Source organism: Brachycentrus maculatus, unplaced genomic scaffold, assembly GCF_059751285.1.
Source record: "Brachycentrus maculatus isolate JH-2025_06_01 unplaced genomic scaffold, ASM5975128v1 h1tg000806l, whole genome shotgun sequence".
Classification (NCBI taxonomy): Eukaryota; Metazoa; Arthropoda; class Insecta; order Trichoptera; family Brachycentridae; genus Brachycentrus; species Brachycentrus maculatus.
The window spans coordinates 135,352-156,843 of record NW_028281534.1 but is presented as its reverse complement, the minus strand read 5'-3'; the positions used below and the strand labels follow the sequence as shown (position 1 = coordinate 156,843).

At 32.1% G+C, this 21,492-nt stretch overlaps 1 protein-coding gene across 1 annotated transcript in view; it reads right to left on the bottom strand.

Moving 5' to 3' along the window:
- Positions 1–4,666: 4,666 nt before the first annotated feature.
- Positions 4,667–21,492, bottom strand: part of LOC148300172 (suppressor of lurcher protein 1-like) — a 136,107-nt gene continuing 119,281 nt past the window's right edge. Inside the window, exons 9-14 of the mRNA XM_088275149.1 lie at positions 11,950–12,024; positions 11,643–11,829; positions 10,166–10,356; positions 8,250–8,457; positions 7,038–7,288; positions 4,667–5,946 (exon numbers count right to left, since the gene is read on the bottom strand). Of these exons, the coding sequence (XP_088131275.1) occupies positions 5,843–5,946; positions 7,038–7,288; positions 8,250–8,457; positions 10,166–10,356; positions 11,643–11,829; positions 11,950–12,024 (1,016 nt within the window). The 3' untranslated portion in view covers positions 4,667–5,842. The remainder of the gene's footprint in view (positions 5,947–7,037; positions 7,289–8,249; positions 8,458–10,165; positions 10,357–11,642; positions 11,830–11,949; positions 12,025–21,492) is intronic.

Sequence of the window (21,492 nt, the reverse complement as noted above, 5' to 3'; positions counted from 1 at the left end):
AAAAATAACTTTTAAAAAAATATGAACACTATTTAGATACAAAACAGAACACAAACGAAATTCTATTTGTGATTATCATGGCCGCTAAAAATTGTTTACATTCGGTGACACGTGAATGCATTAAGCATGTGTAATATTAACAGGATGTTTTAAAAAAAATTATGTTTGACGGATTTTTGTCTGTAAGATCCGAAGTTCGTTAAATAGAGGTCTATTATATCGAGGTTTTATTGTACTTAGGAATACTTGTTTCCAAATATTCAAAATGTGTGATATTTATTATTTCAATAAATATTCCCTATATCTACGGTCGAATCCGTTGATACCTGATATGGTCAAATCTATGAATGGTCCGTGTTATTGTGAATTATTTTTGTGTACTTAAGATATTTTATTTATTTCACTCTAACTTCTGCACTGAAGCTGTATGGAAGCAAGACAGAAAGGCAAGTGTATTTTTGGAAAATTAATTTATCTTTTAACAAAATTTCTTGAAAAAACTGACAACTGATATTTTACAAATATCCTCCCTTAATGCCAATGGTTAAGAATTCAACAATTTTTATTATTTCTTCTATCATACACTGAAGAATATCCCTACCAATGGCACATTAATATTATAGGTGTTTTAACTTGAGACGAAGCATCCATATTTTTTATACAAATGAAGATGGAAGTCTGAGTATCACAGGGTTTACGACCTGGCATTTGGCTGGCTTAAGTGATCACTGTATACACTTGTGTAATGTTTAATTGGAGTAAGCTATCTTCTTCTTCATCTTGTTGTAGGCCTTGTGACCTGTTTTTAAAAGGGATTAGCCTCCTGCGATGTCGATTCCCAGCTATCGACCCATCTCTTTGGTGGTCTGCTTGGGAGTCATCATCTAGGGTTGGCCGTACAGTGCGATGTGGGGGAATCTGGATGGTTCCATTCTCCTCACATGCGCATACCATTGTCTCCTTCGTTGCTTTCCCCACCTAACGACATCTTTGATTTCGCATATTTCCCTGATCCCTGGCGTTTCTTATTCTATCTCAAAGACTATAAGCTATACACTTCACAAATTTCTCAATTGAAGGTGCCACCGTCAGCCATACTTCCAAATCAATCATATAATAACTAACTTATGAAAAGAATCCAACAACATTGCATATAAACATCTTTAAAAAAATAATGCAATATGGATGTTCAATAATGAGCAGAATTGTAAACATTACAAAAGTGTATAAAGTGATCACTTAAGTCAACAGAATGCCAGGTCGTAAGCCCTGGGATGCTCAGACTTCCATTTTCTTATGTATCAAGTTGAGACACATACAATTAAGGTTTGTTTAAAAAGACTATTATTTTATAATCAAAATATAACTTTCTTTTAAAATCACTACTAATATTTTACTGTAACATAATTTTAATATCTACCGGTTTTGAAGCTAACCAGTTCTTTATCAAGACTGATTAATATTATTATAGTATTAATCAGTCTTGATAAAGAAGCGGTTAGCTTTGAAACCAGTAGACATTATAATCAACTTATAATAAAATAAAAATAGTGATTTTAAAACAAAGTTACATTTTAATTATAAAATGGAAAATCAGAAAGTTAGTGCTTCAAATATAAATGATACTATTATTTTAACAATGCCATACAATTAATATTTTTTATAAATCAATTTTGAATTATTATTCTTCACATATCAGTATTATCTGTAATTTAATTTTAGCAATGTAATTTATGTATTTTTAATTTTACTATCTAGTCTATAATTTTACTATTATATAATTAATTACTACATCTTACTATAATTTTACTTCGTATATAATTTTACTGCCATTTTTTTTAAGGAATGTAGATAATTGTATAATTTATTTTGTCACATCGCTCACTCCTTTCAACAATGTCATTTATCAAAAATTGTCATTTTTCAGTTGTGCATGTTTTCGGAATTCCCAGAAAATGTACTATATCCCAGCAAAAGCGGCATATTTTTAACTTAATATTTACCCGCTACAGGGCAAGTGTTGTTTTTGCATCTTGAAGAAAAGGTATTGTTTTATAATTATTTTAAATATACTAAATATTTTTCAAATGTAGAAAAAACATTCAGGTTTTACCTAAAAAGATTTGTTGCGTGGTAAAAAGTTCAATAAGTGGCTTGATATTAATTTTTAATACATTTGATTACATTTTTAAACTTAAAAAACGATCTCCTGATAAATCAAGTTTTTTGATAAATGACGTTGTTGAAAGGAGTGAGCGACATGTCTTATAAATGTTACTAAATAAAGAGAAGCTATAAACATGGACAACTGGTAATTATTTTGTGATCATAATAAAGATGGAACTTTTTAAACTTGAACAAATTTTAATAACAAATAAAATTTACAACTATTCCCAACCAAGGCAATATTTACTTATCGTGGGTATATTGGCAAAAAAATGTTCACTCTAAAATCCCTGTTTGAATAATCCCTGTTATTTAAAGCTCTTAACCTGCATAAAATACCCGTTATTAAACTTTAATTTGAATTTACTTTTAAAACCCCATAAGTATGACGATTCAATCTAAGTAGATTATTTTGCCAGTTTATAGAACGTTGAAAAGTTTGTAATACCACAGCATTAAGTCAAAATTGCATATATTTGCCAGTACACCTACGATATTTGTTGAAAAATAAGGAATTAAGAGTAATGAGGTTAGTACCCCAATATGTATGTTTATATTTTTTATAAGAATTATTAGTATTCTTATGATCTTTTTCTTTGTCAGCTGTCTCTCCACTGCTGGATGTAGGCCTCTCCTAATTTTCTCCAAACTTCTATCATTTGGGGTTTTTCAATCCATTTACTACCCATGACAGGGACAATGTCGTGGTCCCATCTTTTCTGGCGCTGGCCTATTCCTCTCTTCATGTTCCATGGTCTCCACTGCCGATCTCTGAATGCTCATCTGACAATTCCCTGTCTCGCAACATCACCTGCCTATTGCCACTTTAGCCTGAGAATACGATCTACCGCATCAACAAATATTGTAAGGTGTCTGATTTCCTCAATTCTGATCTCTCAAAACGCCTAGCATTTGTATCTCAATAGATCGCTGTGTACATCTTAATTTATGTATGGTCCTCGCGGTTAAAGTTATAGTTTCCAGACCATACGTAAGGACAGGGAAGATATATCGCTCACTCCTTTCAAGAACGTCATAAATCGAAAATCGACAATTTTCAGTTGTGCATGTTTTCGGACTGCCCAAAAAATGTGCTATATCCCAGCAAAAGAGGCATATTTTTAACTTAATATTTACCCGCTACACGGGCAGAAAATGTTGTTTTTGCATTTTGAAGAAAAGGTATTGTTTAATTATTTTTTTGAAATATACTAAATATTTTTCAAATGGAGAAGAAACCTTCAGGTTTTACCTAAAAAGAACTATTGCACAGTAAAAATTTCAGTAAGTGGCTTGATATTTATTTTTAATACATTGTATTATATTACTTCAAAAAAGTTCTGAAAAATCAAGTTTTTTGATTTATGACGTTCTTGAAAGGAGTGAGCGACATGTCATGTTTAGGATACATTCTTATGATATACACAAGTATTTCAATTGAGTACTATTTTTGTTAATTAAATATTGAATAATATAGATGTACCTGCCACAAGGCGTGGCAGGGTACATATCGCTCACTCCTTTCAAGAACGTCATAAATCAAAAAACTTGATTTTTCAGGAGAACGTTTTTAAAGTTTAAAAATATATCACAATATATTAAAAATAAATATCAAGTCACTTATTGAACTTTTTACTGTGCAACAGATCTTTTTAGGTAAAACCTGAAGGTTTTTTCTCCATTTGAAAAATATTTAGTATATTTAAAAAAATAATAAAATAATACCTTTTCTTCAAAATGCAAAAACAACACTTTATGCCCTGTACCGGGTAAATATTAAGTTAAAAATATGCTTCTTTTGCTAGGATTTAGTACATTTTTTGGGCATTCCAAAAACATGCACAACTGAAAATTGACGATTTTTGATTTATGACGTTCTTGAAAGGAGTGAGCGATATATATTATTTAAAATGATACATATATTCACCTAATATTTATCAATGTCCGCCTCCGTGGTGTAATGGTTAGCAAGTTTAGCTACCGTGCTGGAGGTCCGGGGTTCGATTCCCATGGGGGCGTGAAAATAAATATAAGTGATTTTACACTCTAATATTTATTTAATATTACCCTGGACTAGTTCCTGAAGCGCTTCAGGAGTGATCACCTTGCCTTTATGTAAGTAACAATCAAGATAACACTGCGTCGATATGATGCAGTGCCCTATGCACCATTGGGTGCGGATAAGGGTTAGAAGAATATTTATCAGGAATTGGAAAAAGTTTTACATATATTAATTATTTATACTTGATACATTATATTAATATTATTTACACTACATATTTATATTTCTTGAAAAAACTAAGAAATATATTTTTTTAAAGAAGAACTAAATAAAAGAAAGCATATATAAGTGTCACGTTGGAAGTATGGTATATCTCGGGTAAGATATATTCCATACATTAACAATTTTTTCGGTCAAGTAAAACAAACACATCATCGAATGCCATTTTTTATTAAACTCAACATTTCTTTTTTTTTTATGTTCCTAACTAATTAGAATCTAAAATTTTATTTACAAAAAAAATATTTACAAATTTACATGTTATTTACAATTAAAAATATGAAATATATGATCGTTGGTTCTGTAATAATATTCCTGTACACATATTAATTTGATAAACTACAATTAAAATATACAGGTTATTTTTTTAGTAATTGATAAGTAAGTCCTTTGTTAGTAAAACATAACAAATGTTTTATTTCATTTTATTTTTAAATCAATCATGATACCAACCTTTTTTATGGTTCGTCATACACTTAATGTCAATAAATCATATACGTTTTTAATAATTTAAAATAGAGTCTGTTTGATTCAGCATGAATTTTAATTTGTTACCGACGGAGGTACAAGGACAAAATAATATATGGAACAAAGGCAAAATAAAGTAATAGGTAAATGATCAAGAGTTAATTCTATAAAAATTGTAAAATAGTTTATATTCTTAATTTTCCCTCTCTTTTTTGTGTGTATATTAGGTTAAAATGGATAAAAACAATAAAATTATATGTAAAAAGAACTCCACCAACAAGACACACAAGGTGCCTTGGTGGGTCTGTGCAATTTTTTTTAAAAATTGTTTATGACTACTACTACTACTACCATCACGCCGTTTCCCCGCAGGGGTAGGCAGAGAGGATGGAACGCCACACTCTTCTGTCCTGACATACACTCCTAGCCTCCTTCACATCCATACATCTAGTCATACATGCCCTCCGATTACGCAGACTTTTGACACCGCCAGATTTTAGGTTCTGATTGATCTGATCGTGCCAAGTCTTTTTCGGTCGTCCACGTTCTGTTTTCCCTCTCACATTCGCCACATATATTTTCTTAGTCATTCTCTCGCTATCCATTCGCTCCACATGTCCATACCACCGCAAAGAGCTCTTTCTAATCTTTTCAATTATTCCTCGTTCAGCCTTACATTCCTTTCTTATATCGTCGTTTTTAATTCTGTCATACAATGATTTTCCACACATTCGTCTGAGGGAGCGCATTTCAACAGCATTCACTTTGCTTTCATCCTTCCTTTGCCAGTTTATGATTGTTCTTTAAATAAATGTACTATTTATGTAAGTAAAAAAAAAAAATTTGCTTGATTCATGCTGAATCAAACAGACTGACTCTATACCAGAACTAATGTTGATGTGTTAAAATCCTGTTTCTTAATTTAATTTATGTTAAAAGTCTTTTTACGCTGTCTGTATAAATGTTTGACCCAAACATGTTGAAAATGGTAAGTATGCACGAAAACTGGAATCCGAAAATTGACATCAGACCTGAAAAAAGAAAGAAATAGTTATATTTGATTGTCTAAATATTGAATATTCGTTTAACTGGCAGTACACAGCGGAGTCCAGATACCAAACCTAATGTATGTAGTTGGCAAAAGAAGGATGAAAGTAGACTGACTGCAGTCAAAATTCAATCTTTAAGATAAATGTGCGGAAAAACGATGTATGATGGATGTTCTTACGGTGAATTAAAGAAAGAATACAAGGCTGAGATAAGTATTATCGATATTATTAAGATTAAAGTGTTGAGGTGGTTTGGAAATGTGGAATGAATGAGTGAGGGAAGAACAGTAAAACAAATTTATGAGGCGAATATAGTTAGAAATAGGAGCAGAAAAGAAAAAGGATAACTTGGTATCATCAAATATTTGAAATACTTGATAGTGATCAGGTCAGGAGTTGAAATAATAAGTAGGTATGTATGAGGAGATACATGAATGAAGAAAAGGCAAAGAATGTTTGCAATGACAGCGGTGTGGCATTCTATTCTCCCTGCCTACCCCTGCGGTGAAATGGTTTGATGGTTAGTAAGTTATATTAAACATACATAATCAGTTGGTTCAGATTCTAAACTTCAATTTTAGTTTATTTTAATTTTGATTTTGATTCATTTGCTGGTTGGTTATGTGACTTGTGTGATCATGGGTGTGACTAACCAGCCGTTGACAAGCAGAATATTTGAGATCCGTAGAACGGGGCTACTTGAACTTTGATGTGTTACTTGAGCCCAGTACAAAAAAGAGATTTAAATCTGTGTTTGGTATACAATGATGAACGTATCGTGACAATAAGTGTCACCTGTCAGGGAAACAATGAATCATGTCGATACATTCATTTTTGTAGACGAAATACAGATATAAATATTTTTTTATACTGGGCTCAAGTAACATATCAAAGTTCAAGTAGCCTCGTTCTACAGTAGTGTGGTTGTCAATCATGGGTAGAATGGTGACTGTTGCATGTATGTATCACTCAACTAGCCTATGATAGCTCATAAACTCTGTAAATACCCAGGCTTTTATATTCTTCTATATCTTTGTTGAGATGTCAAAAAAGAGCATTTTTATTTAACTCACCATTGGCACTAGATGAGTCGGTTTTTATATCTGGATGCACAGAGTATGTTTCCACTTCATTTAAGAATGTGTACTTTGCGGTGAATCCGTTGGCGTCCAGTCTATCATTAGATCGGAATGTTACCCTGAAGAATTTTCTGTCAGATTCAACGTGGAAGTCCCTCAGTTGACCACAATGCCTGTTGAACTTTTTGTCCCTTGCCATGAAATTTGAAAATTCTACGTAATCGCTGGCCGATATTGATTCACATCTGTAACAAAGGAAACAAAATTACATTTGAATAATTTTACTCACAATTATAAATCTGGACTTATTAATTCCATCTATTGGTTTAGTACAAAGTATGGTTCAGGAGCCGGCCGCTCTTTGACATTTTAAGTGCGTCTCCGGTGCAAATATCTGAAGGCTCTCTTTGACTCTACGTATTCATGAGAACAATCTTTTTGAAGGATGCACCTTGTTAAAAGCAAACTGAGAAATCGTCTTATTGACAAGAACCTGAAAATGTACAAAAAATAACGATGTACAAACCAGATTTGATCAAACTTTCAAAGGAGATGTAAGGACATTACATATTCGCGAAAAGTAGTATTCTTATGGATACCTACTTTCAAAAGATTTTTTATAATGAATAATTGAATATAATCCTTATTATGTGTGAAATCAAGTTTTATTGGGTGTACCCCATACTTAAATAAAGGTCTAAAATTAAAATAAAGGTGCACTAGAATTGCAAACAGATTTGACTCTCAAGAAAAATTTTAATTGTTGTAATGTGCATATTTGAGTCTTTGGCTAGTATGTTTCTCAACCACTGGTTTAGTATCTTTATCGTTGATTGAAAATGTTATTTTTTTTAAAGATGGGAGTTGCATTTATTATTTACCTTGCTTATTATCTACAAGATTTATAGATCAATTAGTAGATTTTCATTTCTTACTAATATCATGTTTTTTTAAAATCTGTATTAGGAATAGCAAGAATAATCTAATGTAGGCGGATCAAGAACTTCTCAGCATTTGCTCATTACTGGGAAGAAATCACATAAAACTCCTCAGGAGAAGCCGGACTGTTGACTGTCTTCAACAGGCCTTCCGTTCCACTTGAAGAGGGTTCGATATTTTGTGTCCTAGCTTGGTTTATGGTACCAATGTTTTTCACTATTTTTATCACGTATGAAATAGAAAATTTTATTGCAATTATTTACTTACGGTAGGAGTCCTTCTACATCAAAGTAGGTGAAGTGCAGATGAACCTTCTGGTATGGAGCTCCATGGAAAAAATAATGGCACTCTGTGTCCCTCGGGTAATGTCCAGGGTAGTTCGGAGAGGTGAATGTCCCGTTCAATGCCTCTGAACTGTTATAAACAAAGCCACAGGGAAACTCCGCTAGCTGCTTCCCTTGAGTGATTCCATAATCTGAAATTCAAACATAATTTTGTCAATATGTATTTATTGTAACTGCAGACAGTTGGTAGAATTCCATATTGAAATGTTGGGTAATATATCCAAAATAAGACAAGGTTTTTGTTGGATTGAATTCTACATTTATTTATGTATATCTTAATACGTGACGCGTTTCGTCTTCTTAGGACATTATCATCGTCCTAAGAAGACGAAACGCGTCACGTATTAAGATATACATAAATAAATGTAGAATTCAATCCAACAAAAACCTTGTTTTATTTTGGATATACTACCCAACAAGTCAATATGTATGTCATTTTCTATGCAAATTATTTCTTCAAATGCCACGTATATAAAATGCCGGCATCGCTCCTACGGCTGTGAGACAGGCATCTTACAAGACCTCAGAGCAGATGTACACTTAGTTTAAAGAATAGATGCCTACGAAGAATTTCAGGCATGCAGTTGCGTAGAACCCAGTAACTATCACAACTGTCTTTAAAAAAATGGCGATTAAGTTGGATAGATCATATGCTTTGCATGCCTTACACAACACAAGTTGTGGACTGCTTGTACTCATTAATTTTTAATTATTTATTAAAACCCTTATCCGCACCCCAATGGTGCATAGGGCACTGTGTCTTATAAACGCAGTGTTATCATGATCGTTTTACACATGAAGGAAAGGTGATCAGCCCTCCGCTTCAGGTACCAGTCCATGGTAATATTGAATAAATATTACAGTGAAAAAAATTACTTATATTTATTTTACCCCCCTTGGGAATCGAACCCGGGACCTTCAGAACGGTAGCCGAGCGTGCTGACCATTACACTACGGAGGCGGACTTGTATTCAATTATTATTTATATAAAAAAGTGGGTAATTAGGGTAGGTGGCTCATTTTCATCTTGGTTTAGCATATCTAAAGATGTAAAACTGGGAAGTGTACAGTCATCGTTGCTGTTTAATTCATACATGGATAATTGCATGAAAGAACTAAAAGGTTTAAATATTTGAGTTAGAATGAACGATTTGTCTGTCTGTTGCCTTCTGTATGCTAACAATACTGTGCTTCTTGTCAATAATAGAGAAGAACTGCAGGCATCGGTGTCAATGGTGTATAATGTGTGCAAGGAAAGTGATTCGATGATAAATATTACAAATCCAAAGTCATGGTATTTGAAAGAGATGAATGTAGATGTTCTTCTTCTTGGCCGTACGGTGCAATGTGGGGGAGTCTGGATGGTTCCATTCTCCTCACGTTGCCTTCCCCACCTAACAACATCTTAGATCTCGCATATTTCCGTTATCTCTTGCATATTTATATTATGAATGTTGTAGATCTAAGTGTAAAATAGTAATGAATGGGGAATTTTTAGAACACAGGGATGATTTTGTGTATTTGGGAAGTATGTTCTCTAGGTCCGCCTCCGTAGTGTAATGGTCAGCACGCTCGGCTACCGTTCTGGAGGTCCCGGGTTCGATTCCCAGGGGGGGTCAAATAAATATTTATTCAATGTTACCCTGGTCTGGTACCTGAAGCGGAGGATTGGTCACCTTTCCTTTAGTTGTAAACGGTCAAGATAACACTGCGTTTATATGAAGCAGTGCCCTATGTACATTGGGGTGCGGATAAGGGTTTTATTATGTTCTCTAGGGATGAAAAGAATGATAAATATTGAATCAAGATGGAACAGAGTGAATGGTGTAATGTACTCACTTTCTGTAAAGCTATACGTTGCCTTAAATCCTCTAACATTTTTAGCTGAATAGATTCCTCTGAACTCTAGCATCAGTCTTGGCCCATTGGACATTATGGGCTTAGGAACAATGGAACCGCAATATGATTCCATCTTCTCCATTCGTCCATCCAAATGTATGTATGTTTGCAGAGCATCGGTGCTCTCACACCTGGAAAAAACAACATTCAAACATTTAAATCATACTATAATCGACGAGGTGTGAGCAGAAGACAAATCTCCTGACTCCAGAATATACTAGATTCGACAGGGATCAGAACAGTTGAGGCCCTGTTTAGAACTGACCAAGACAGGGATACATACTCTCAAGTGAAAGTCAACAAGAGGGGACCTGACATGGCACACGAAGAAAAATGATAATAATTCTATGACATTATACACAGTTACGATTCCAGGAGATTTTATTATATTTTTTGGCGCTTTTTGCCTCTAGTTAGATCATATAGTCATATGATCGGACCATTTTTAATTAAAGTTTTACATACTTACTAGACATTAAAATAAATATAACTCAAGCGGCAAAAAACAAGTATTTTCATTTACAATTTCATCATGTCTTACCACAAAGTGAATGCCGAAACAAAAAATCAAATAAGTTTTATTTGGTAAATAAATATCACTATTTCTTAGAATCTATTGTGACACGTGTGTCGATGCATGGTGATTGAAAATTATGCAAAATGCATCGAAACACTTGTCATAATAGATTTTGAGAAATAGTAATATTTACCAAGTAAAACTAAAATAAAAATCGGTAGATATTCCCAAAATGTGACTGCCGAATCAATTAATTAAATTATACAATTCTACTTTGTCTGGTTCACAGATATAAAACAGTATACTAGAACTGACTAAAACAGTATACACTTTCACTTTCCCTTCATTACTTTCATGGATTTATATGACCAGATTAAATGTTTACCTCAAAAGTGTAGCCATTACCGCGTTTAACTATCGTTCGAGGTCCCAGGTTCGATTCCCGGGGGGATTATGATAAATATTGTTTTTTATCATAAATAAGTGTTTTTTTTCACTCCAAGATACATGTTTATTTAACATTACCCTGGGCTTGGTACCAGAAGTGCAGGACTTAGCACCATGCCTTCATATAATTAATGATCAACTTAACATCGCATCAATTTGATGTAGTATTACATTTTACAAGCTGGAATGGTTTTCCGGTTTGATATGATCCATTACTCCAACCTTTGTTGTGTAATTTACCTCAAGTATTATTTATCAAATGTTCTAAATCCTCAAACATTCCCATCCATCTGAAGAGGCATTATCCTTCATCAAAAAAGTAGTGGACCTACACTGGAAGAGTCACGTTCCACAGACAACTGCGGAAGTCCAAGAGGGAGGCCTTTGTTCAATACTGGACACTAGAAGAAGGCTGAAGTAGTGTTATTTATTTGGATGAGTTGACAAACTTACTCTTTGCTATCACCGTCAGGGTGATATAGACTGACATCGTGAAAGACAACTTGGATCCTTTCCTTCCCTCTGCCTTGGAAGTCGTACCTACAGTGTGACCGTAGGGGGTAGGGAGCTGGATAATGAGGTGATGACAGCACCCCATCTTTACCATTGTCGCTGTTGAAGAAGGCATCGCAGGTTGATGCTGAAATAACCAATAGATAATAAAAGCTCAGTTAATTTTACCAATCTTCATGAAAGAGGTAATAAAAATCCAACAAATTAAGAAAGAAAACATCAACAAAATATTCATGAGGTATCTTACTTGTGGCGCTTACTTCCGGACCAATGACGGAGTATGTTTTCTGGTTCGCAAAAAGTTTGATGGATTTATCGCCTTCTGCAAATGAGAAAAAAATCATTGTTTAATTTACAACATGTACATGATTATCCAATCAGTAATTAAAAGCTGAGATGATGCCGTTTTAGAGAGAAAACATATCTTCACACTTTCACTGCCAACAGGATTTTCGTAAAATGTCAACAACAAAAAAATTATGTTTAATGTTTTTTTTTCATAAAATAGGTGTTTACGCAATGATTGTATTTATTTTGATATAAAGGTCATTCGTAAAATAAGGTTCCCAAATATTTTTTTCAATATACAGCTTTATTATTTTCCTTAGCGTTCATTATACATTAAATGACCATTTATTTTTGTCCTCAAAACGGGAAGTCTACCAATTTTTACGTAATAGTATGTATTTTCAAGAAAACACGTATTTTTTCATAGTTTTATGTATCAATAAAATAAAAGGAATGTTGACAAAGAAAATAAAAGGAATAAATAATATAAATTTGAAAAAGTTATGTTGTTTTATATTGGGACAGGCTATCTAGAAACGGGATGGTCCCGTTCAAAACCAACGCGTATGGTCACTTTAATTATACATCATTTTACAGCTTACAACCTACTCCATTGTTCTAAATAATCGCCGTTTTTGTATAAACACTTTTGCAGACGATGATTCAGCTTTTGTATCCAAGTCATAAAATTCCGACTAATACTAAATGTCTGACACGGGTAACTGACAAGGCGCAATTATAAGAATTCAAAAGATGGCGCTGTGAACCACCTTGTCGTTGCGAGCGCGGGGCAGTGCAACTTTGAGCAGCAATTTATGAATTTATGCTCTGATTGATTATAGTCTGACAGCTCAAAAAAATCAATAAAAATAAGATGTATAGTGTCAGCTACCGGTGGCCGACAAGGCGCAATTGGAATATCTTGTGTCGGCCACCGGTGGCGGACACGAGACAAATACAGATTTTTCAAATTTTGGACCGATAGATGTCGCTGTTATCGGGTAATTAATAAAGGAATATTTTGGAGTATACATAACGTGAGCACAACAATAATAATCACACCAGTGTTTTTGCACAGAATTTTCAATCATGAATTACATGAAATAATAGTAACTTTAAACATAAAAAGTATATCTACTCACGAGTAGGCATAGGCTATAAAACTTAAAAAGTTGAAGCCTGAGTAGGGTCATGATAAGCGGTGCTGCATAAGCCGTAGCTAGATTTCAGAGTCACTTGGACGTTAGGTAATTCAAATAAAAAATCACAAGGTTAATTGTAAACAATTAAAAATGATAAAAAAAAAACAAAATACGTACGACGTTTGACATACATAATTATAACCAAAAAGACTATCTACATACTTATACAAAAAATGTCCGCCGGGTCAATTAGTTTACAATACTTATATAAATGTAAGCCTTCATGTAATGACAAAAAGTTGAAACACAACCACAAATATGAAATAAGTGTATCATGTACAACATTGTGTGTATGTCCAAATACTTGTTCACAAAATGATAAGCATATTTTCTAGCGTTTCTCATGTAGGTGTGTGAATATAATCCAGGATTCGAACCTCACATACAAATGAAAGAGTTTCTGCTCACCGCAGATGTCTCTCGTGAAATTCTAGTCAATTCAACCAATACGTTTCGAATTTGAACAATATATATAAATCTATATACAATAGAAATTGCAAGAATTTGAGTAGTGTGGTTGTCAATCATGGGTAGAATTGGTGAATGTTACACGTCCGTAAATAAATCACTTTAACCAGCCTATGACGGTCGTAAGCCCCGTAAATGCCCAGACTTCCATATTCTACTTCATCTGTGTTGAGATATAAAAAAAATAATATGAAAATTGAAATTCACTAAATATAATTAAAATTAAAAATATATTATTTACTCATAAATTTGCCTAGGAGGTAGGGTTTGTATTCAGTTCCCTGATTATAACGACTGGCGTTCAATACGTACTTTCTCTTTGAACGCAAAGTTGTTCCTATTTCAGTATTCAGACGAAGTATTCTTTTGCGTTGTAATGATAATATCCCCCTAAAAACGTCCTTAGTAATTGGATACACAAAAAAGGCAAAGTAAAATCTCCTTAAAACATCTCATTTAAGTTTAAGGTTTGGCAATTTGAATATTTTCCTTCTGCGCAAACGAGCTATACCTCCTTACAGCTTGATACTGTAATGTCCAAACTTTTTAATAAATATGTAATGTAAGTTTTTACGTTTAATATGGAAATCACAGACTTTTCCTAGCTTTGCGTATTTGACAATCAAAAAAGTTTTGACTACTAATTTATATGCGAATCTTTAAATGTTTCTTTCTTCTGATATATTCTCTACCGTACAAATTACGAAATGCGATACAAAAACGCGAGTGATTTTGCCCAAAAAAAAATCATTAATACATTGCATCAAATTCCAATAAAGTTGCTTAAGGCATTATTTAAATTGTAAATTTTTAAAACTTCCTAGATATACTGATCAAACTCGTAACATAGTACGTGCGAGTTCATAACAGTCATGTTGGGATGAGGAAAGCTTTTATTAAGCAGAGACTCTACGATGTGAGACTTTACACGTATCTAAAATGTGTCGGGTTGTGGTCCCGTGTTTAGTGTTGCGGACTCTTGAGTTTCTCGGTTCGAACCCACTCTACCACAATTTGATACCTATTCCTAATAATGAGCCGCTTAGGCTCACAGAAATGGTAATCAATTGAAATATTTGTGTAAATAATAAAAACAGAAATATGTCTCTTTAAAAAAATTCACGGTCATAAGCCCAGACATCCATATTCTTTTTCATCTATGTTCAGATGTCAAAAAATAATGTAAAGAATATTTGGAGATAATCCAGATTTGTAAACCAGTATTTGGACACACTCAAAATGTAAATTTGTAGACTTTATTTCGGTATAAAAATTATCTAATATTCGATAAATATTACTTTTGAGTACTCGCATGAACCTTGTTACAAAGACACGAATAGAACTTCGTGTTAAAGCTTCGTTTGTTATTTGATAGTAAAAAAATATTTCAAAGCTAATAACTTTAAATCAAAACTGCTCACGAGTCGCGTGGTGTGATTTAATTAGCCAAGTACTTTTAGAAAATCGTGTCTAGTTTTTTTTTTTTAATTTATTATATTTTACTCGTTATCAACACCAAGTTATGAAAAGAAAATATTTTGAATAAATAAAACACTTGTATCTTGTATAATACCACTTATTGGGTTTTATACCATTACACACAACTAGTTTCGAAAACTACATTTTTTTTCATGGACAAGTGAATAGTAAAATGCATGCATTATACTTTAACCCTTTGAGCAAAAAATAAAAGTTGATTTGAAAAATGCAAAATTACAAATCAACTTCAGCGTCGTTAGCCTCGTAAATGTCCAGACTTCCATATTCTTCCTCGTCTTTGATGAGATGTCAAAAAATAAACATTTGAGTGCTCTTGACGTCTGTGAATTTTACCACCTTTATTTTAAATTGCGCCTATTGCCGCTAAGGTACTTCGCAGTTTTAATTTGGCATGACCGTTCGGAATGTCTCTGTACGTCAGCGGTCGGTAAAAAGGCAATACTCGATGACACTTTCCGGTCGATAAAATAGAACCCTCCGTACCGACGCCGACGGAAACGAACGCCGCTGAATAATTGACGTTTGGCGCAGAAAATGCCGGGAGATCTGTCAAAGCTCGGCACTTTGAGCGAGGCACTAGGACATGAAGGTCCCGCATAGATAAATATGCACAAAAACCACTCTTAACCCTACACACCCCGATAATGAAAATCAAAATAATGATAATAAGATTTTAACAGAGAAATTCATCATCATAATACACGTGGAGCCGATAAACACAATTAAGTTTGGAGTAAGGTCCTTGCAATATATTGCCTATACCCAAATTGACCAGCTGTCTGACATTTATAAAATAGAACCCAGTTAGGGATTCAAAATGAATGAACTGAAAAAATACTTTATGGATTATATATGTTAGTGATTAGTAATATTTTCTCACTTGTTTCGTTTAAAATGCTTCTAACCATAAGGTTAAACGCATAAGTTTTTATTATTTGCCTGTTGACTATACCCGTTTATTGTTTTTATTTAATATTTTGCCTTGTATTAGTAATTTTAATTTTTGATATTTTTTTTAATATACTTTCTTATCTGTGTTTCAGTTTTGTAAACCTTAATCCCATGTCCCAAAATGAGTAATGGAAATTACTCATAGGAAATTATATCATGACTTATTTGTGTAATATGTTTAAAAAATAAATATGCAATATGCGATGTTTTTGAATTCCATTCATGTCAGTTGTTATTTGATAGAATTGGAATGACGACAGTTTTTATTGAGAGCTGTCAACACTGTCCAAATTTATCGAAGAAAGTGATGATTTCAAAGTGTTAATATTAAATGATGTTAAAAGTTTGCAAACAAGTATTATAAATAAAAACAAATAGCTCAATACATAAATTAGAGATTTTGAAAGTTATAACATTTTTAATAACCAAGTGAATTTAATAAAATAACCAAGTAAAAGCCCTATTTGAAATATTTTCCCTATTCTTAGAAATAGTAATAATCAAAACTCCACGCCTCCAGCCCCTCTCACTTCAAACCTCATTTAATTAACCACTCCTTTATCCCGCCTTTTTACCTAACTGTGAATATTTCTCTGTTTTGTGTTTAGTACGTATCCATTTCAGAGTAAAACAATACCAAAAAAGTGGTTAAAAACAATGTTTGAATCTTATTTATTTTACAAAGTATAGAAAATATTTTTATTTCGCCCGTCAATATTTATTAGTTTTTTAATATCCCTCGAACAATTTCACGAAGAACTGAACTGTTTTAGAGGGGATTTTAAGATATCCATAAAAAACACGAAACAACATTTAGTTTTGCAAATGTCAGATATTTTAATTAGTTTCATTGTTATCAATTTAATTGTTTCAGCAATTACCTTGCACCATATCTATTATTTTTTAATTCAGCTTTTAATTGATAAATACCGCTTTTTAATTAAATATATTTTGACGCGTGTTTTGATGCGTTTATCATCATTGAAAATGATGATGAATGCATCGTAATACGTGTCACAATCAATTCCAATAAATATTGATATTTACCATGAGTTTTTTTTATTTACCATTTGGGAATAAGATAATTTATTATTTTGGCACAAAAACTTTTTTTATGTTCAATAAAATGTTTTAAGTATGCATCAATCGTTACTTGTCAATTAAAAAAATTGACTGAACTTTACTCCCTCAAATATAATTTATCAACACTTTAATTCTGTGATCAATACAAGTCATATTATGTAAATTGCTTACGTATATGGTATAAACTTGTAAATGCAACTAAAAACATTGACATTTTTCAACAAAATAAAAATGGCGAAGTCAGTATATTGTGTTATGTTAAGAAAAGAAAAATCGGGTGGTGAAGGGTTTACAGATAAAAAAGGATAGATGAACTCTTTTGAACATTAAAAAACAACAGTGTTTTCCCGGAAAATGTTTATGCACGTTCGGAAAAGCTATGAAATCCGATCAGATTTTAAATATTACGCTTACATGAATTCTAGAGGTAAATCCTACTGCTAAAAAATCCTTATGAAGACATTTATGTATCAAAATTGATTGAGTTTCTGCGAAATACGTTAGATCAAAATGCCAGAGTAATTACTAGTATACTAGTATTTAAATATCTGAAATTACGATACTATATTTAAAATATTCAAATCTTGTGGTTTATGGTTTGCAAATTGTGTATCGTAAATCTTAAATTCAAATACCAAACCCTCACTTTTGAAATTACTCTTGAGTCTTTCAATTTATTTCGAAAGAAAGTAGTATTGTAAACGTCGAAAGAATAATGCGATACATACGATTAATTTATTTTTAATTTTTAATGATAAACAGAAATATTATTTTAACCAAGTACTAACAAACACTATGCTGACTGTAAATGTAGCATTTGAATTAATTCTAAAAAAAATTATGTCACTTGTAACCTATACTTTTCTTATGAAATTTGAGTGATGTGGTTGTCTATCATGGGTAGAATGATGAATGTTGGGCTGTGTATAGAGTAACACTTAATCTAGCCAATGATAGTTTGTTAGGCCTATATATGCCCAGACTTTCATATTTCCATCTTATACACTTCTTTGTCTATCCTGAGATGTCATCTTGAATGTAATCTTGTGAATTTAATTGATTATAAAAAAAACATATTTTCTGCGCACAAAATTACTTTGTCTCTGTGAGACTTTAATATTATGTATTGAAAAAATAATCAGGAGATAAATTCGTGCAAATAAATTTGTGCACTAACGAATATTTAAACATATATTTAAAAAATACACATAAATTTATTTGGTAGTAATGGTAATAATGGCTTCAACCCCTCTCCTCCACTTTGGATACATTGAACACTTTTATATTTAGGTTAAGTTTATCATATAGTGTTGGATAATTTTGTTGAACATATCGAAACACGTGTTACAATAGTTTATAAATTAGCTGTATTTACCAATATTAATTAAAATTAACTTAAAATTATAAAACAAAAAGAAAATAACTGTTTTATAACAAAAATCAATTTTGTTTTAAAATCGTTTAAAATATTTTATTACAACTTAATTATAATGTCTACCAGTTTCGAAGCCAACCGCTTCTTTTTCAAGACTGATTTAAAATAATAGTTTTAATCAGCCTTGAAAAAAAGCGGTTGGGTTTGAAACCAGTAGACATTATAATTAAGGTTGGTATAATAAAATATTTAAAGCGATTTTAAAACAAAGCTTGGAATAAAGTTTGAAACAAAAACAATGGAGAATCAGAAACAGTTAAGTATAGCTTCAAATATAAATTGTAAAATAACTGTTTTTTTCTAACTGCGAAGACTGCTAAGGTCAATGGACGAGTAGCGTACATAGAAATATTTATTTTTCATGTGATATAAAGAGTTATAAAAGTAAACTTTGTTTTTATTATTGAAATCATAAAAAGCATGTAGCCCATTTGTCTGCAAGAACACAGAGTTACAAAGGTGAGAACAAACATAAGTATTATATAGTTTCTCGTTACCGAGTTCTCAGAACAGGAAATTAAGGCCAGATATTGCCTTTCTGCATTTCTACAGTAATAAGTTCTAGAAAGTTCTAGCGTGCAGACAACGAACAGTTAAACAAAATGGGAGGAAAAAATACAAAAAGTACATCCCGCTGTAAAGCTAAATTTAAGAGCTCCCTTGAGAGAACTGACACTGAGAACCGTAATAATAGAATTCAATACATTTTTTAATTTTATTATTTCAGTTTGAATATAGCTAATTTTTTTGCTTTTATAATTACAAATATCAAATAAAAACACTATCATAAAGTTTTTTTTCTACCACGTGGAATATTCGTCATTTTCAACCATTATTTTATTCGCAGATGAATATGTAAAAAAAAAACATAAATAAGTTTCTAATTCCCTACATTAAAGTAGGTAGGTACTTACATTATTAATACTGAATTTTTGTCATTCTACTTGGACCCTCACGGTATTCGATATTCAAAACTTAATACTGCGTTCCTTTCACATACAGAGATATTCAGAGACACAGAGAGTAGGTACCGACTGTTCTTTTCAAAATGATGCTCGCTTATATTTTATTTAATACATTGGCAACACAAGATTTATATGAAAAGAAGATGGCGGACAGACAAAATGAATTATCACGCTGTTAGGAAACATATATTTTATTGAAAATGACCCGAACGAATTTGAAAGCTTTTTGATGCAATAACTCATATGGAATATTATAATAAATTTATGAATTGAGTTATGCGTATGACTTTTTTACCAGTAAACATATAAAACAAAGACAACGACTTTAAAACATATATTGTATTTTCAAGATATACTGAGATTTATAAGTTTATTATGTTATAAGAAAAAAAATATGTATATGTATTAATTGTTAAATCAAACACAGATTTTTTTCAGTTTACTAAGTTATATTTTATTGTTGAAGAAACACATAAATATTAATATTGTGACAATTGTTTCGCCTAGTTATGGCATTATTAAACGAATGTCATTTGACTTTGTATCAAAATGCTTGATTGTGACGATTTTTGTTTTGCTTTAATCTTATCAAGTCCGTAATTTATACAAAAAACTATTTACTAAAATTTAAATGATGGATATTGTCCATATAGTGGGAGAAATTTAGCGGGTTTCAGAATTTTCATTCAAATAACGCCGTAATAAGCGTTTCACTCAAAGGGAAAATTGGATGAGGAAAAATAAAAGCGTTGTAGAGTAATCAAAACTAACTATTTTTTGCTTTGCATGTCTGACAATGGACGGGGGCGGTTTGAAGTGCATTCTGCGCAGAAATAATTAATGCATTTTATGTTGGTAGCGTGCAACCTCAAATCATTTTCCAAATGTTGGCGTAATTTGACAGCCTGGTTTCCGTATAGGGGAGGGAGAGATACTCATATCATGTCGGCAGAAAGGCAGAAATTTAGATGTAACTGAAACTATCCTAGTATAAATTTAAAAAAAAAGTTTAACGATGAAAAATACTTTTTGATATTATTTTTAGACATCTCAACATAGATGAAGAAGAACATGGAAGTTTGGGCATATTGGGACTTACGACCGTCATTGGCTGGTTTAAGTCACTTTACACACGTGTAATATTCACCAATTCTACTCATGATTGACACCCACACTTCTAAAATTCTTGCGACTTCTATTTACAAATATGGTTGGATTCGAAACATAGCGCTTGAATCACCAGAATTTCACTATTGAAATCTATTAGTGAGATGAAAGAAGACTTTTATCGACCAGAAACTTTTTAATTTATATGTGGGGTTCGAATCCTGGATTATAATGACATACATGAGAAACGCTACAAAATTCTTCATCTATTGTATATTGAGATGTCAAAACATAATATGAAAAATAACTCCTATGATTGGAGATAATCCAAATTTATGAACAAGTATTTGAACACAATCAAAGCGTTGTAATAACAGTTTTAATTACATAATACGAATAAATTAAATCCGCAGAACAAAACTGGGAATAAGGGATTGTACCTAACTAGTTAACCATCACGCCAATGTATTGACATGTAATCATATCGATGTTTCTTTACATATAATTGTATGTTATATGTATATATTTATAATTTACATTATAAAGGATTTACAATTTTCCGAGCGAATGGAAACGTCCTCTAGGGTAACCCATTCCACACCAATATCAGAAGGTAAGAGAGTTCTTCTCCTATAATTCGTCTAGTTGAGTTTAGTGTCCAGGGTTGCCATTGTAATAAAATATACACAATATGTAAGAACAATAAAAATATAACGTTGTGACTCGTATCTTGTAACAATTTCGAGCTCCTTTTTCAATAGGATTTTTAAAAACCAAATGATTCTATGTGT